We start from the raw sequence: 16,283 nt of genomic DNA, 5'->3' as shown, positions 1-16,283 counted from the left end.
AACTTGACGCTAAATTAGAAGTGAAACTTTACATCCTCATTAAACAGCATTTAAGAACTTCACTTACACAGATGACTTCCCATTGCGAGGATCTTTGAATGTTGTTGTTCTTGTATTATGATCAACAAAGTACCTAACGCCTTCCCGGGTATACCTAATTTCCCAGCCTTCTGGCAGGGGTTCTTCGTTCTGTAAGCTAAAAGATAAAAGTTACAATCACAAGGCGATCATTTTCTAGGTGCTAAAAATGTCTGAATCAAGGTTTACTTGATTCCATCTTCAGACATGTGTAAGATCACTTAAGTAAGGCTGCAGTATATATACATACATACCCTTGAGTTCTGGGATCCTCCCACTGGGTTGTTTTTGTGTTATGATTCACAAAGTAAACCCTGTCTGTTGAATCCACTCTTTTTTCTAAAAACAGAGCGAGCATAGCATTTAGTAACTATTTGCTATATATACATTTCAGATATTTTTACCAACAACATATTAGCTTACCCCAGCCTGGTGGCAAAGGCCCATATGGGTCATTTTCTGCAGCTAACATTGAAGCCTAATTGGAGAAAAGGGTTGGGAGGAGAAATTTAAAAATCAGGTTTTTAATATAAAAGCATAAACTTAAGCACTTGGCAGAATCACATTTTATAGTAATTTTCTAAAAAACACGATAAAGGAATGTGAATATAGTAATTTCAAGACACAACGTCCTAAAAATGTCATGAGTTAAGAGGAGTCAATTAAGTGATAAAATTAATAGTTTTTCTAAAATGATTTAGAAATAATATATCGACATCAGTACTTTAATCTCTTAGCCCTTCCATAATAGTCCACAGGAGTGAAACGACATGAGAAAAGAGCATATAGAAAATTGTAGTGTTAGGGGGTGTGGGTTGGATCCCTGGTCGGGTAGCTAACCATGCCTCGCCACCAAAAAACCAAAACATAAAACAGAAGCAATATTGTAACAAATTCTTTAAAAATGGAAGAAAAAAAAAAAAAAAGAAAAGAAAATTGTAGTGTTAAAATGAGGTAACATTATTTGTTTAAAAATAAAATAATTATCACAGTTCTCTTTAAAACAAATGCCTATTAATAAATAATATTAAACACCAGTATTATCTTTATACAAATAAACTTTTACCTTAGTATTAATATCTTTTATATATTCATACATACATTAATGCGTACACATTATTACAACCCAGAAATATATTCAAAAGAAAATATAAACATTTTACCATCAATTTTTAAAGAATGTCAAATATAAAAATCATTACCTGAAAAATCATTTCTTAATGATAAAGTGTATGTATCTTGATAAATATTTTATAACCTTGTAATAGATACTGTTAATTGTACTCAATATTATTTAGATAATAAACCTCAATCTGTCTAAAGATGTTCTGTTATGTGTAGAACACACTTCTGATACACAACTTGCCTAATTCTGCCCTGTTTCCCCAAGGTTTTCATATATACAACAAAGTCCAACCAAAACAAACACACACAGTACATAATTTGCTTACTATATACAGCTAACGATGGAACCTGACCACAGACTTCTGTATAAGTTGCTAAAGAACCAGGAACTTACAGCACAAGATGCTGTGTAAGCTGAGTTGGCCCACTCTCTCTCTGCCGGCTATAGACAACCAGGAGAGTGGATCAACCTGCACGTGAGAACTTATTATTTAACCTCCGAAGAAAGTGGAGTTGAATGAGCCATCCTGAGGTAGGATTCTGAAGAGTTAAGTTTTCTTTTTGTATCTTTCCTAATTCCTTTCTACATTTTGGGGTTTCAAGTTGCCTCAAAACATTATCTAGAGATGCCCAGAACTTAAAATTTGTATTTTCTACTTCTTGCGAACAAACCTATTTAACAGAAGTCCCCTCCACCCCCCATTCTTGTGGATATTTGCTTATGGCAATAAGCAGATCACCAATTGGTCAAATTTTCAGACAGCATTAGATTTTTTTTTGGACAAAACTACCTCCAATCCCAAGAACATATATTTGGTGGGCCAAAACAGATGAAAGCATTTCTGAGAATCTGGGACGGGAATCAGAAGAGCTGGAATATGGCAAGACTGGCCTTAAGTAAAATCAGGAGGTAACTGGTTTTGTTTAAAGCAAACCAAATGATTATAACTAAAAGTAGAAGACTGGGAACTGGTAAAGACAAGTTATTTTATTAAGAAATTGCATTTATGAAACTACCACTTAATAAGGACAAAAACCTGATTGTATAGTTATGATAGTAAACTAGAATTTTAAAAAAACTTAAAAGTGCTTATGTATATCAGAAATGCTAATTATTTACTAAAGATCAACTAAAAAACACCTTGTAATCTATAACATTTAAGAAAAATCACCAAGATAGAAAAGGGCAAATGCTGGGAGGAAAAGCTGTATTAACATCTTATAATTTCCTAATTACCGAGTAGAGGTATCGTTGGTTGAACTGCTGCATAGCTCCCTGCAGTTGGTTCCGCTGAGACTGCCACTGTTCAAAATTCCGCACAGATTCCATGGTGGGCCGCTGCCAGGTGGTTGTCCTGGTGTTATGATCCACATAATAAACTCTTCCCCGATCATCAACTCTTCTTTCCCAACTACCAAACATAAAATAAGCAACAGTAAAAATGAAAATAAACAATAATCTCTTACTATAAGAAACTGGAAAGTAGTTAGGTAATACTTCACTCAAATAATTTAAAAATCAAGTCCAAGAGCTAAGTTTAAAAGAATGTAAATACTGATATTCCTCAGAAAAATTATGAACACGTAACTTGCTATCTATTTTAGCTAAACTACCTTCCCATTCTTCCCTATATGATTTCTAAGGGCTGTCTAAAAAAAGAGGCCATAGACTGAACAGTAACAGTATGACTATCCTTTCTCCCTCTTTTTTTGATAAACATTTACTGAGTGTTTACTGTATACCTAGCAATCTGCCTCTATCATTCCTGCCCATGTAAAGGGTTTTAACTCAACTTATATGGCTTTTTAACCTACCTTTCACGGTTACACTGCTGCTGAACTAAAGTGCGGATCGAGGCATTCCGTTCCACCTATCACCGTTCCCTGGCTTGGCATAAAAATGAACCCATTCACCATTTCAGCCTTACCTCCCTTAAGGTCTTTCAAGGGACCCATATGAGAGCCAAATCAATTACTTGCTGGCCCCAAATGTGTCATATGTTTCATTCTGTCATGACTTTGTTTTAATATCCCCTCAGAACAGAATGCCCTTCTCTACCAGCCAGAATTCTCCCCATCCTCCAGAGTTTAGTTCACCTTAAGCCAATTTGTGTCATTAATTTATATGATTTCAGTATCCTTTCAGCAACCAATCTCACAAAAATAACATAGTTCTTGTCCTGAATTTTCTGGACTTTGAATATGTTTTACATTGGTGGACCCTGAGTTGCATCTGGAAGGACAGTTTGTGAATGGCCTTGAGTGACCGCTTAAGAGCATAAACTTTATTTAGTATGTAATAGAAATGCTTTTTCATTTAAAACCCTCTATAACTTTAGTCATAATGTAATACAATTTTACTTGCAGCAATCTTTTAGATAATAATTTTGAATGGCACTAATATTTATTACATAAGTGTCATTCAATAGCATAGTTTAGATCCCTATCTATGGAGAACCATACATATAAACTATCCTAAATATGACTTTCATTCCTTAAGAAATAACAAGGACTGAAATTAGATCAAAATTCTGCAACTACTCTCAGTAAACTCATGCCAATGTTTGACAATCTCTTGGAAGCCCTTCAGACTAACTGTAAAAGAGACACAATGTAACAAATCTCATCTACTGAACATTCATTATTCACAAAAGCAAATCAAGGAAACATAACATGTAGAATGAATCATTTTATGTTGTATTAAATAAACTTTTAAAATTACATGTATAAAACACAACTGAAGATGCATAAGATGCTACATTACCCTGGAGGTAAAGGTTGTGGCCTCTCCCATGTGGTCGTTCTAGTGTTATGATCCACATAATAGGTTCTACCATGAGGATCTTTTCTCTGTTCCCACCTTCAATGAAAAAGCAAAAGTAAAAGATAGCAAACTAAGACAATCTGAACAATGGTTCCTTCTTATAATCCAAAAAATTACAGATAAGTTTTACTTTAAAAGGTCACATATATACATAAAATTGTTTCTTTTCTCAATTATTGTGCTTTTTTTTAAAGAAGGTATCTTTTTAAAAAAAAAACTTTATGTATGTATGTATGTATTTATTTATTTGGTTGCACTGGGTCTTAGTTGCGGCAGGTGGGCTCCTCAGTTGTGGCTCGAGGACTCCTTACTTGAGGCACGTAGGCTCCTTAGTTGTGGCATGCGGGCTCTTAGTTGAGACATGCATGTGGGATCTAGTTCCCTGACCAGGGATGGAACTCCGGCCCCCTGCATTGGGAGTGTGGAGTCCTAACCACTGCACCACCAGGGAAGTCCCGATTGTGCCTTTTAAGTTCTTAATTATTCACCTTTCATCAACAGTATTGGCAACTCAGTAAGTACAGTTAGCAGAGGAAGACAGAATAATATGTAAAGTTTTTAAAAGTTACTAATTTACAGAATTCCAAATCATCAGAAAACAGAAATTTAATCAACAGCAGAGGAACTTTCAGCCTAATATCATGCCCAGAGCACAAAATGTCAATGAAGTAATATCCATTTTCGCAATTTAAGAAATACACATCTAAAAGATTTTAGCAGAAATCTCCTTAAAGTATGTGGTGACACAGTTCCATCAAAATTCTTTCTTCTATCTGCAAACAGTGTCTTCTTTTTGTGCACATCTATCCCTCTCTTGTCTTTGGTAAGCCTCTGAGTTTATGGACATCCAATTTTATCTTTTTCTGTTCTATCTCAGAGACACTCAATCTCTTATCTTCCCCACCCTCATTTTCTCCTCTGTGATCCCCGTTTCTTGCTTTCCAGTCTTTCCTTAAAAAATGGTATAGAAGAAAAATTTTAAACATAAACAATAAAAACCTGGTATTTCTGAGTTTAATATTCTTGTTTTCACCTTAAAGTAGAATAAATGGAAAATATTGTCCTTTCTCTTAAACACAAGGATCCAATTTAATTTGACTTCTTTTTGATTAGAGAGGCCTTTAATTTTTACATTATTTTCCTACACAATGACCATACGTATTAAAGTTATTCCCTAACAACATACATAATAACATACATAGTTATTCCCTATGTACACATACATACATATTTTAAATGGCATGCAAAAAATAATCATTTGTTTAAGCTGCAGCTGACAAACATTAGCCAAAACAAGCTTAAATAGTAACCATGAACAATAAAGATGCCCAAGTTCACAACCGATTCAGGATCATACAGATTAGTAAAATTATCTATTATGAAACAGTGGTATAAAATCCTACACTGGAACATTCATGCTACCCTGTAACTACAAAAATTTAGATATTCTTCATAAGTATTTTACTAAAAATAATAACCTGAAATTTCAGATTTACTTCATATGTTTTTATATAATAATAAATGTTCATGGAAAGGCAGGATTTAAATATGGAATTTCGTTTTAAACACATTTCTGGAATACCTAGGACACATACCAGTGGGTTACTGATTTGTAGGAAAGCTTAACAGCCAAAAACAAATACCTACAAAATATATCAAGTTTCAAGAACTTCCTGATAATGGTACTTTTGCTATTTTTAGGTATTAATTCCTATAATCAGTTCTTGAATTTGTACTGCTATTCTATATCAAAATTTCCTGGTTTCCAACCTTTCTTTACAAATGTTCTTTACTACTTTTAATTTAGCTTTAATTTTTATCAAAATTATATATACTTTCACATACTATTTAATATATATCACAGTTATATAATCATGTAACCTCCACACAGTTTAAACAATCAGATAGTCTATGAGGCTCATTACAATAAAACAATAGTGCCTACTGTCCCCTAATCTCATTTTCTACTCCCCAAAGGCAACATTTTCAACTGTTTTAGCCAATTCTTTTAGTATTTACCTCTTTTTTCTTATTAACAAGCTTACTACTCTACTAATTTAATTTCAAGTATAATTTATTGATTTCTCACTATGAAAGGTAAAGCTGTCTCTTTCCTGCACAGATGTACGCATATACACTGTAACCTGGACCCTCCTTCCAACTGTTCCAAATACACACATATGCTGTGTCCTTCCCTTATAATTATTATGACTGACTGTGTAAACCCTCCTGACAGCTGAGCTATGAACACACCATGATTTCTTTAACTGTCTCCTTTCCTCCCATTTCCTTAATTTCTTCGTACTTATTAATTTAACTACAAATACTTTTCTAGTTGCATAAATCTCCTCTCAAAATATTCAAGCTCATTGGGTATTTTATCAGTCACACCTGCCATCAAGCTTTCCTTTCATCATCTTGCTGGTAACTCCTTTCACTTGGATCCCACGTCCTTCACTTTTACTTACCTAAATTTGGAGGAACATGCATCCTGGTAGCTTCCTCAGAAAGTAAACTTACACGGGAAGTAAACTTTTGGAAACCTAGGATGTCTGAAATGTATTTATTCTGTGTACACACTAACAGTGAGACTAGATTCAGAATTCTAGGCTGAATATAATTTCCCTCAGCATTTAAGGCATATTGTCTCCTAGCTTCTTGTGTTGATTCTGAAAAGTCTAATGCTGTTCTGATGATTATGAGATTTGCTTTTTTTCCATTTTTTTAAAAATCTCTGGAAATGTTTATGATTTTTTTCTTTGGCCCCAATGTACTAAAATTTTCATAACAAGTTATCTTAATATAGATTTATTTTCACTTATTATCCTGAGTTTTGGTGAGCCCTTTCCATAAGGAAGTTCCTCCTTCTTGTTTGTAAAAGGTGGGTTGTTTTTGGTTATTTTGTTAAATATTTCCTCCTATTTTCTCTTTCTGGAACTTCTCTTATCAGACCTTCTGAACTGGTCCTCTAATTTTTCTATTTTATTTCTTTTACTTTATAAATTTATGTTCGTTCTACTTTCTGGGAAATTCATTTACCTTTATTAGCCACATCTTCCAGTGAATTAGATTTCCAAGAGCTTTTTACAAACCTCATTCTTCCTTAATATGTTACATCTACTCTTGTCCCTCTGAGAATATTAAAATAGTCTGTTTTCTTCAAGAGCATTTTCTAGGTTGTTTGTTTTGATCTTTACCCTTCACATTAAAAGGTTTCCCTCAGATGTCTAATGAGTAGGGCACCAAAAAAACTGACCAGGAGCTTTGTGGGTGGGGCTTGTGGATTGTGGAATTAATTGAAGGGCGATATAATGAGGCTATTTTGTTGGCGAACAAACAGATTATCAGTATTTTAGTCTTTGGTGGGGGGGGGGGGTTCCTTCGACAGAAGACACTTCCAGTCTCCTGGGTGGAATAGTAAAATCCTGGTTGTCAGTATTTTGGGATTTGGGTATGAAAGAAGGATGTGGGCTTGGAAATTCACTTATAACTTTATTCAATTATTAACATCATAAAGGTTCACTTATGTCCCCTGGTGTAGTACAGTATCTTGCCCTCAATTGTGCCTGGTGTTTCAAATGCAGAGAACCTCCAGAGAAGAAACCCCTAGGCAAGGTAGCAGTCCTAGCTGCAGGGAGGAAAAGTAGGGATTCATTTCTCAACGTGACTTTCAAACAATCTTGCTGTTTACAGTGCTGTCTTCACAGCCACTTCCAAAGGTATCTGATGCTGCCAATTCCTGGGCCTTCTGGGAGCACCAATGCATAGACTTGGCTTTTCCCACTGACAGGCCAGAGTTCAGCTCTCTTGGATTTGCAAAGTCAGCTCCACTTAGTCATCCTCCAGATGACTGCAACCTCATGCGCGACACTGCACAAAAGCACCCGGCTAAGCCACTTCCAGATTCCTGAGCCTCAGAAACTGTGTAAGATTATGTTTGTTGTTGTAAGTTGCTAAATTTTAGGGTAATTTGTTACACAGCAATAATTAATACAAAAGGAAATACTATAAACCCATTCAAAAGGATTAAGGTAAACCTACACATTTAGACCAAAAGCTTCACGAAGCTTGGGCCTTGATCTCTATTGCTCATCAGTGTACTAATAGCACATAGCACAGTGTCTGCCACAGAAGAGATGCTTACTAAACATTTATTAGTATTTGGTGAATGTGTGCACCTACTTGTACTGACATGGAAACATGACCAAGTTTTAAAAAGCAACTGAAAAACAGTATGTAGAGTGTGATTCCATTTTCCTAAAATAATTCTACAAGTCTTTGCAAAATAGTGATTTACATAGTTTCTCTTTATCCTTTTCACCTACTTTTATCCTTCCTCTCATAGAACCTGTCGCTATCTGACATTATTGAGTAGGTTTTTTTTTTTTTTTTATTGAGTAGGTTTTTAATGCAAGGCCACTGCTGGTCAGCCTGCCGTAACACAAGCTCCACAGCAGCAGAGTCTTGGGGTCTCCTGCCCCTCTGAACACCCAGTGCCTAGAACAATGACCGAGAGAAGCTCTCAAATATATGCCGCTGGAATAATATTTAGACACCACTCTCTCTGTGGTAAGCTTAAGGGGTACTTTAAAGGTTTCTGTATCATTTAAATGTTTTATTTGGTCATGTCTTAGTTTTGTGATCAGAAACAAATTTTAAATTAGGGGAAAAAATAAATATAACCAAGTATACCATCCATAAAATGGGTTATGAAGCCATTTTCTAGTTTTACCCTTAGTTGCAAATATTTCTAATTTAATATTCAATATTCAGTAAGCACTTAGGTTCCAAGCATAATTCTAGCCACCGGTTCTTAATTTTTCCAAAACAGGGGATCACTTCCAGATTTCAGTGTTTTTGCTCCAAAGAGAATTTATCTTTCTCAAACTAAATTGCTTGCAACACACATCATATTCAGAACTACTTCTGGATATCATCTTTATAATTTTCTACATTCTATTCACTAGATCAAGGGTAGGCAAACTTCTTCTGTAAAGTGCTAGATAGTAAATATTTTAGGCTTTGTGGGCCAAAAGGAAAAATCAAGAACATTATGTAGGAACTTACATAATAAGAGCAAAAACTCCTGTCATGCCCCACCCTGTCTTCCTGGGGTAGGGCATCCCAGGCTGTGGACATGCCACGTACCCAGTTGCCCTCTGCTGACAACATTCTTGGGACAAAGAACTCCTGGCCCACATGGGAGGAGCCTGGTCAGTTTCACCACCTGACCCAGTGACTCTAGGATCCCAGTGTGCTTTTCTCTCCTGCCCTGGCAGCCGATCCACGGGGAGGCAACTTGCTGAGTTTTCACTCCCAGAGTAAGAGTCTACCTTTGGGGGCATGACGGTTGCCAAGAATGAGTCCCCAGTGTGTGGGTGGTGACCAGAGCAGGCCTTGGGCAGCAATGAGGAAGGAAGGTGCTGGCAGGGGAAAAAGGCGGTACAGGGATAAAGGGGCGTGGTCTCAGGCTTGGTGTGGGAGACTCACAGTGACAGCCAACTAGAGCTGTACCCAGGGGTCCTATAAAAGTGATGGGCTGGAACTGGCCAGAGACTAGATTATCCCTGCAGTGGAAATTCATGAGTACCCCTCAAATAGTTGCAAATTACCAGGTTGACTGATGAGACTTCTCAGTAGGATTCTTTAATTTCATGGGGATAAGTGCTAATTTATAACCGCTACACCTCACCTTCAACCGTAATACTCTCCCTTCCTAGTATTCAGATGTAGCCTCCCTGTCTCATAAACTTCCAAAACCTACTGCTGAAGAAAGACCTTGTTAAAATAATAATAATAATAAATGTGGAAGAATTTTGTTAAACATATTACAATAAAAATGATAGAATTTAGTTGCCGATTGGATAACTACTGGTTTCAAACTTGGATAATGGGGTAGGTGGTAAGACTTGCCTTCTCATAAACCACGATCAACAGCTGCCCCTCTCTCCTGTATGGCTTGCCAATCTCTCTCCTGGCTCCTGCCCATCAGCAACTGACCACGCTTTAGGTCACTGCCATTTTTTAAAGCAAAAAACTACTCCTCAACACTGTATCTTTTCTTGCTCGCTTCTACCAAACACTCCTCTCTCCCTGTGTGTTCACAGGGAAAAAATTTTATGCATTAGTTCTCACTCTTTCAAAGAGTTTTCTATCACACTTCCATCCCTTCCATTCACTCCATCACATAGCAGTCTGAATACAGCTCTATTTCCCAGAAATCATTCTGTCAAAGATCAACAATAAATAATCTCTTTGCTGTTAAATTCAATGGGTGCCTTTCAGTTCTTATCTCACTTGAATTTTCAGTAGCTTTCAACCTTGTTAACCATTTCCTCCGAAGCATTTACAAGCCAGGGTCTTTGCCGAATTGCTCACTCACTCAAAATCATTTAATCAAGCACTAATTCACTTATAAATATTTATTGAGTACCTGCTACATGGCAGGCATAGTTTTAGGCATGAGGAATACAGAAATGGACAAAATAAAGCCCCCTTTTCAGTCTAGTGGAGAGAAAACTGACAAAAACACACAAATGTATGTCTCATGGTGATTTAAGTGTTATAAAGAAAAGTAATACAAATAACATCATGCTGATTTAAAGAACGCTACTCAAGAGTACATACTGATTCCATTTATGTTAAGTTCTACAACAGGGAAAACGAATCTATAATCTATTGTGGAAAAAAGCTTTTAGGGAGGAACAGTGGTTGCCTCCCTCAAAGTAGGGACAGGGATTGACTGAAAGCTTGAGAGAACTTTCTGAGGTGATGATAATACTCTAGTCTTAATAAAGGTGTGACAACTGAGCATTTGTTAAAACTCATCAAAATGGCACATTTAAGACTCATGCATTTCCTTCTATGTAAACTTTACCAAAAAATCTTTAAGCAAATATTGAATTCTAGTTACCGATATGCAAGCCAAAGTTTCGAGGGGCAAAATGTACTGGTATCCGCAACTTAGTTATCAGGAAATTATATTTAAACATTAGACAAATGGAGAGATGAAGAGATGTGTGATAAAGCAAGCAGAGTAAAATGTCAACTACAGAACCTAGTGGTAGATAGATATATGGGTGTTCACTGTAAAATTCTTTAAATTTTTCTGCGTGTTTATAAATTTTCATAACAGAAGGTTGGGAAAAAATAAGGCAAGGGATGGGGACAGAGGGACCTGATTTGGACAGAGGGAATTGGGAAAGGCCTCTGGAGCAAGGTAACATTTGAGCAGAGACACGCAGATATCTGAGGAATAACACTCCGCACAACAGTCAGAGAACAAGCAAAGGGCTCTAGGTAAGACCATGCTTGGCATAACACTCACTCGGGCTGGAATACGATTCCTTCAGAACACTCATGATTCTAGCACCTACGAATGTACTGTGTAGTTAGCCAAGTAAGTTACCCAGGAGCAGACACACGGGAACTAAGAAGATTGTTGAGGAAAAGAGGGAAGATGACATGGATTGGAAACTGCTGGCTCAGATGGTCACACAAGCCAAGTGCTGCATAAGCCAGAGGGGTCACCCTTGCCTCCACCCTCCGACTCTACCTCCCACAGCTAATTACCACACCCATCGTAACGTCGCCCCAGGAGACTAGCATCTACCTTAGTGCAGGCTGTTTTTACTTCTCACCTGGATAAGTAGCATCTCAACCTTCTAGGTAACAGCTCACAGAGTAAGAATACACTTTACCTAAATGCCTCTGTTCACCCTAGACTGCTATTTACCTACAGATTTTATACACACAAGCACACATCAGAAAAACAAACTTTCCCAAAACAATGTTTACCTAACACACTTCAGTTTTCCATGCTAGTCCATGTTGACTTACTTTATTATGTTTTCAAATGCTGGTCACAATCTGTTAATAGGCTGCAACTTGCAATTTGAAAATCACTCATCTAGATCCCTACAAAATTCTCCTAATGCAAAGATCACATACGGTGGCTACAGGCACGCTGAAGCATGTACTTGGCCGCACAGAATTAAGTTTATGTACTTACCACTTTAAACAGGAATGTGCCCACTTCTCTCATTTATGAAACAGCCTAGCTGCTATTCTAGCTTGTCCCTTAACTCCTCATCTGTCTATACCACTCCTAGAATAATTTTACTAAAATGCAAATATGACTGTGGCACTCCCCTGCTTAAAATTCTTCAATGTTTATTCATGGTTTTCAGGAAAAAACTCCCAAACTTTTAGCAGGTATACAAAATTCTTCAGAGGACTGTTTATTCTTCAGTACTACATAGCTTGCTTCCTCCAACGCTCAACTCAAGCTGTAACAAAATACCATTTCCTGAGTTCAGTTTACTCGTTTATGGATGTTAGAAATCCGAATGTGCAGTTAGCTCCACTGAGAATGAAACCTTTCACCACTTGTCCCTCCATTATTGCTTTGCTAACTCCTACGACTCTTTCAGAAATCCACTCAAGGGTCATCTCTTCCAGAAAGTATTCTTTATCTCAGTATAGCAGGTTACTCCCCACTAACTTCCCTCTACATATGTTCCCTCCCACAGCACCCTAAACTTAGACCTCTAGCTTAGCTTTAATTGAACTGTATAGACAATGACTATTTATTTATCTTTACCCCCCATCAGATCATGAGGTTCTTGACAGTAAGAAGAGCTTCTTACGTATCGGTGTCATAATGGCAGACACATGAGACTAAGATAAATGACTAAGTTGCCAAAGATAGAAGACAAAGGGACAATGAGAGATTTTTGAGAGGAAAGGGAAGATACTGTATGGCCCAACATGCTTGCAGGAAGCAGTGGAGATTTCCAGTAAGTAGATAAAAATAAGCTCAGAGAAAGGTCTGGTCTGGACATATAGATTTAATAGTTAAAATGATGGGAGAGTATAAGATTCAACAGAGGCAGCACATTCAGGAGAAGACCAAAGGCTGAAACCACGATTAGGCAATAGGCAAAATCAGATGAGCCAGTAAAGAGCACTGAGAAAAAACAGCTCAGAAAGTAAGAAAGGGTACGGACACAGTGACAGTGATGAGAAAATGATGGCAATGAGGTAGAGACCTCTAGAGGTGCAGTTTCCACAGCTAGAGAGTAGAAACTCTAACTGCTGTAAGCTGTGCAGGATAGCACTGCATACACCATACTTTTATCACAGCATTCTCAAACTGTATTGTAAGTATGTTTAAAAACCTGAGCCACTCAACAAGCTTCTTGGAGGCAGAGACCATCAATCATTAATTTAACATACCCCGATGGCAGAGTTTCTGTGTTGGCATTTCCAGACTGCTGCCGGACAGGTTCCGCACAGACGTCTGGCTGTCTTAATTTGGCTGCTTCGAAGGCAGAGCTACTCCCAGAACTGGAGGTAGAAGGATCTAACGTACTTCTAGCTTCAGACCCAAATGCTGCACTGTTGGAAAGAATACATTCATTGTTTTCTGAGGAGGTCGGTATTTCTTGAACTGGAGGATCTTCAACAGTAGTACTAGTGCAATTTGAAGACAAGGCGGTTTCTCCAGATACTATTGCAGTACCCGTGGTGGAAGCATTATCAGTTGGTGCAGATGAGGATGATTCTCCATTAACTGAAAGGGGAAAATTAGTAAGATGATCTATCAAGGAATGACAAAGCAACCAGTTAACTCATCAATTACATTTATTCAGAGCCTAATTTATACTGAGCAACGTGTCAGGTACTGACAGAAATAAGACAGACAATACTTTTTGTTGTTCACATTTTAGAGATAAACGTTTAAATAATAAAACTTAAGACTATATATATATATATACCAATAACCCTAAGTTAGAGAAAGAGAAACCAACATGAACAAACGTTTTTCCTCCAAAGAATCAATTCTGAATATCTGCATGGGTTATATAAAAACCTTAAAATGACCCCGTTCAAGCTCCCTTTCCTATGCAAATGCAGCTAATATCAAAAGAACTCTTGCCGAATATAAAGTGGCATTAATTCTTAAGAAAGTACTACAGGGGACTGCAAAAAGATCCAGGAACTCGTTCTACACTTGCTAAAGAAATAACCCAGCACTGGGATCCAGTGATACAATTTTCTTGATTTTCATTTTAAATGTGATGCATCCATTTCAACCACGTGTCACTATAAAAGTGAGTCAAATTAAAACTGGAAAGAGAATAGATTATTGAACAAAACCTATTAGAAAATCACACATCAAAGTTTTAACTGAAACAGAAAAGGGAGACATAATTAAGAGTAATGGAACGTTCAGGTGGATTTTTAAAGAAAGAGATTTAAATAGTGGGAAGGAGAGAAACGAGTACTATTAAAGGAATCAAACAGTAAGCACAAAAAACAACAGAACCAATGAAGCTCTGTACCAACTACAGGGGAGAGTAGCTTTGGGAGAAAAAAAATCAATAACAAAATATAAAAAATAAAATGTTTATAGTGCTACCGGTACTCAACACTGTTAGACAACATGAAGAAAAGAGAATGTGCAGAAAGACTAAATTCTGGGTCTCTTACATGATGTTCAGAATTGATATATGATGGTCAAAGTGAATTTTCTCATTTAATTGTCACTCTTCAACAATGCAGAAATTAATTTCCAAAAAAAGAAAAGATTAGCAATAGTATTTTCAAAGCAAAATAACACTAAATGGGAAAAGAGGAATATTTGACAAAAGACAATCCAGTCCAATAAGAAAGAATCATAAACCCTTATGCATACTAAAACATAGCACATGCTACACAAACTGTTAAAAACAGAGGAGGAAAATTAATTATTAAATAGCACCTTTCAGTTGTTCAAGGCAAAAACTTCTCTCCTACAACAATTCAACTGCAAGTGCTCTCAGCTCTTCTCTCCGTCTACACCACTACCCCTGTCCACCGTTCCTTGTTTTTTACTCTACTGCAATAGCGTCCTAATTGGTCTGCCTGCTTCCTCTCCGGTCCAACTCCAATCCAGTCTCCAAATAGCAGCCAAAGTAATCTTATAAAAGCATACAACAGATGTTTTCACGCCCTAATTAAACATACCCATTACAACCAGAATAAATTCCAAACTCTTTACCACAGCTCATGACAAAGACTCTACACAGTCTACTCCACAGCTACACTTGACTTCTCACAATGGTCTCCTTTCTGTTCCTTGAATAGAACAAACTCCCTCCCATTCAGGGATGTGCACTTGCTGTTCCCACCGTCTCAGAATAGCTCCTGACTGGCTGCTTCTTATCACGCAGAGACCAGACTCAACCACTCCTTCGGAAAGGCAGTGCTGGGGTATCTTACTTAATGCTGCACCTGCCCCACCGTCCCCCCAGGCTACATATTAGACTGTTTTCTCACGTTCTGAAATATTTTATTTGTTTTTATTTCCTTTTCATTGAGTTCAGAATGCAAACACTTTGTCAGACTTGTTCACTTTTGTATTTTCAACAGTTACAACATGCCCGGCATACTAAAACAATAAATGTTAAATAAAGACAAATCACAGAGGAAGAAGTGAACATACCTCTGTCAAAACTAGGCAGATAAAAAGAGCATTAGTAGAAATATTAAGTATATGAAGGATTTAATAACACAGTCAATACACCTGTTCTAAATTACAGAGCTAGAGAGGTAGTTTTGAGTTTCCATTATATATATATTCCATTTAAACAATCTAAGAATTCTTAGAAAAAAATGACATGTAAGGGACCAAAGGAAAATCCCAAAATGGATCCTCTTAAGACTCAAAAGAACAGGTTGGGGGTGAGGGGAAAATGCCCTCCCCTCCAAAAGTCCTCATGTACAATACTGTCTTTGGTGAAAAGAAATCATTTGTATTCAGCTCCAGGCCCACAATCCCTTATCTGAAACTCTTGGGACCAAGTGACTTCCAGAATTCATAACTTCAGAATTCAGAAAGATAGTATGGCACATATATTGTCTATTACACTAATACCAAGTCAGACTGGGGCCTACACACGAATTAAACACAGTATTACTTCTGTAGCAAAACAAAAGGATACTCGTACTAAGCACAAAAAATTATAAATACCCTCAAGTCAGTCCCAGTCATTTTGCCATCAAATGAGTTTACCTAAAAAACTTTTGGTTTTAAAAATTTTAGGATTTTGGGGGTCTTCCCTGGTGGCGCAGTGTTTAAAAATCCACCTGCCAACGCAGGGGACACAGGTTCGATCCCTGATCCAGGAAGATCCCACAGGCCGCGGAGCAACTAAGCCCATGAGCCACAACTACTGAGCCTGCGCTCTAGAGCCCGCGTGCTGCAACTACT

The 16,283-nt window shown here is 37.2% G+C and overlaps 1 protein-coding gene across 3 annotated transcripts in view; it reads right to left on the bottom strand.

Moving 5' to 3' along the window:
• WWP1 (WW domain containing E3 ubiquitin protein ligase 1) overlaps nucleotides 1-16,283 on the bottom strand; it is a 107,647-nt gene that overhangs the window by 31,810 nt on the left and 59,554 nt on the right. For all 3 annotated transcript variants that reach the window (XM_068525576.1, XM_068525577.1, XM_068525578.1), the window contains 6 exons: nucleotides 13,265-13,601; nucleotides 3,968-4,063; nucleotides 2,441-2,615; nucleotides 502-556; nucleotides 333-417; nucleotides 68-196 (listed from right to left, as the gene is read on the bottom strand). In XM_068525576.1, the coding sequence (XP_068381677.1) occupies nucleotides 68-196; nucleotides 333-417; nucleotides 502-556; nucleotides 2,441-2,615; nucleotides 3,968-4,063; nucleotides 13,265-13,601 (877 nt within the window). The remainder of the gene's footprint in view (nucleotides 1-67; nucleotides 197-332; nucleotides 418-501; nucleotides 557-2,440; nucleotides 2,616-3,967; nucleotides 4,064-13,264; nucleotides 13,602-16,283) is intronic.

The sequence above is a fragment of the Eschrichtius robustus genome, chromosome 17 (assembly GCF_028021215.1).
Source record: "Eschrichtius robustus isolate mEscRob2 chromosome 17, mEscRob2.pri, whole genome shotgun sequence".
Classification (NCBI taxonomy): Eukaryota; Metazoa; Chordata; class Mammalia; order Artiodactyla; family Eschrichtiidae; genus Eschrichtius; species Eschrichtius robustus.
Note: the sequence above shows the minus strand (reverse complement) of the source record. Positions and strands in the feature narration are given on the sequence as shown.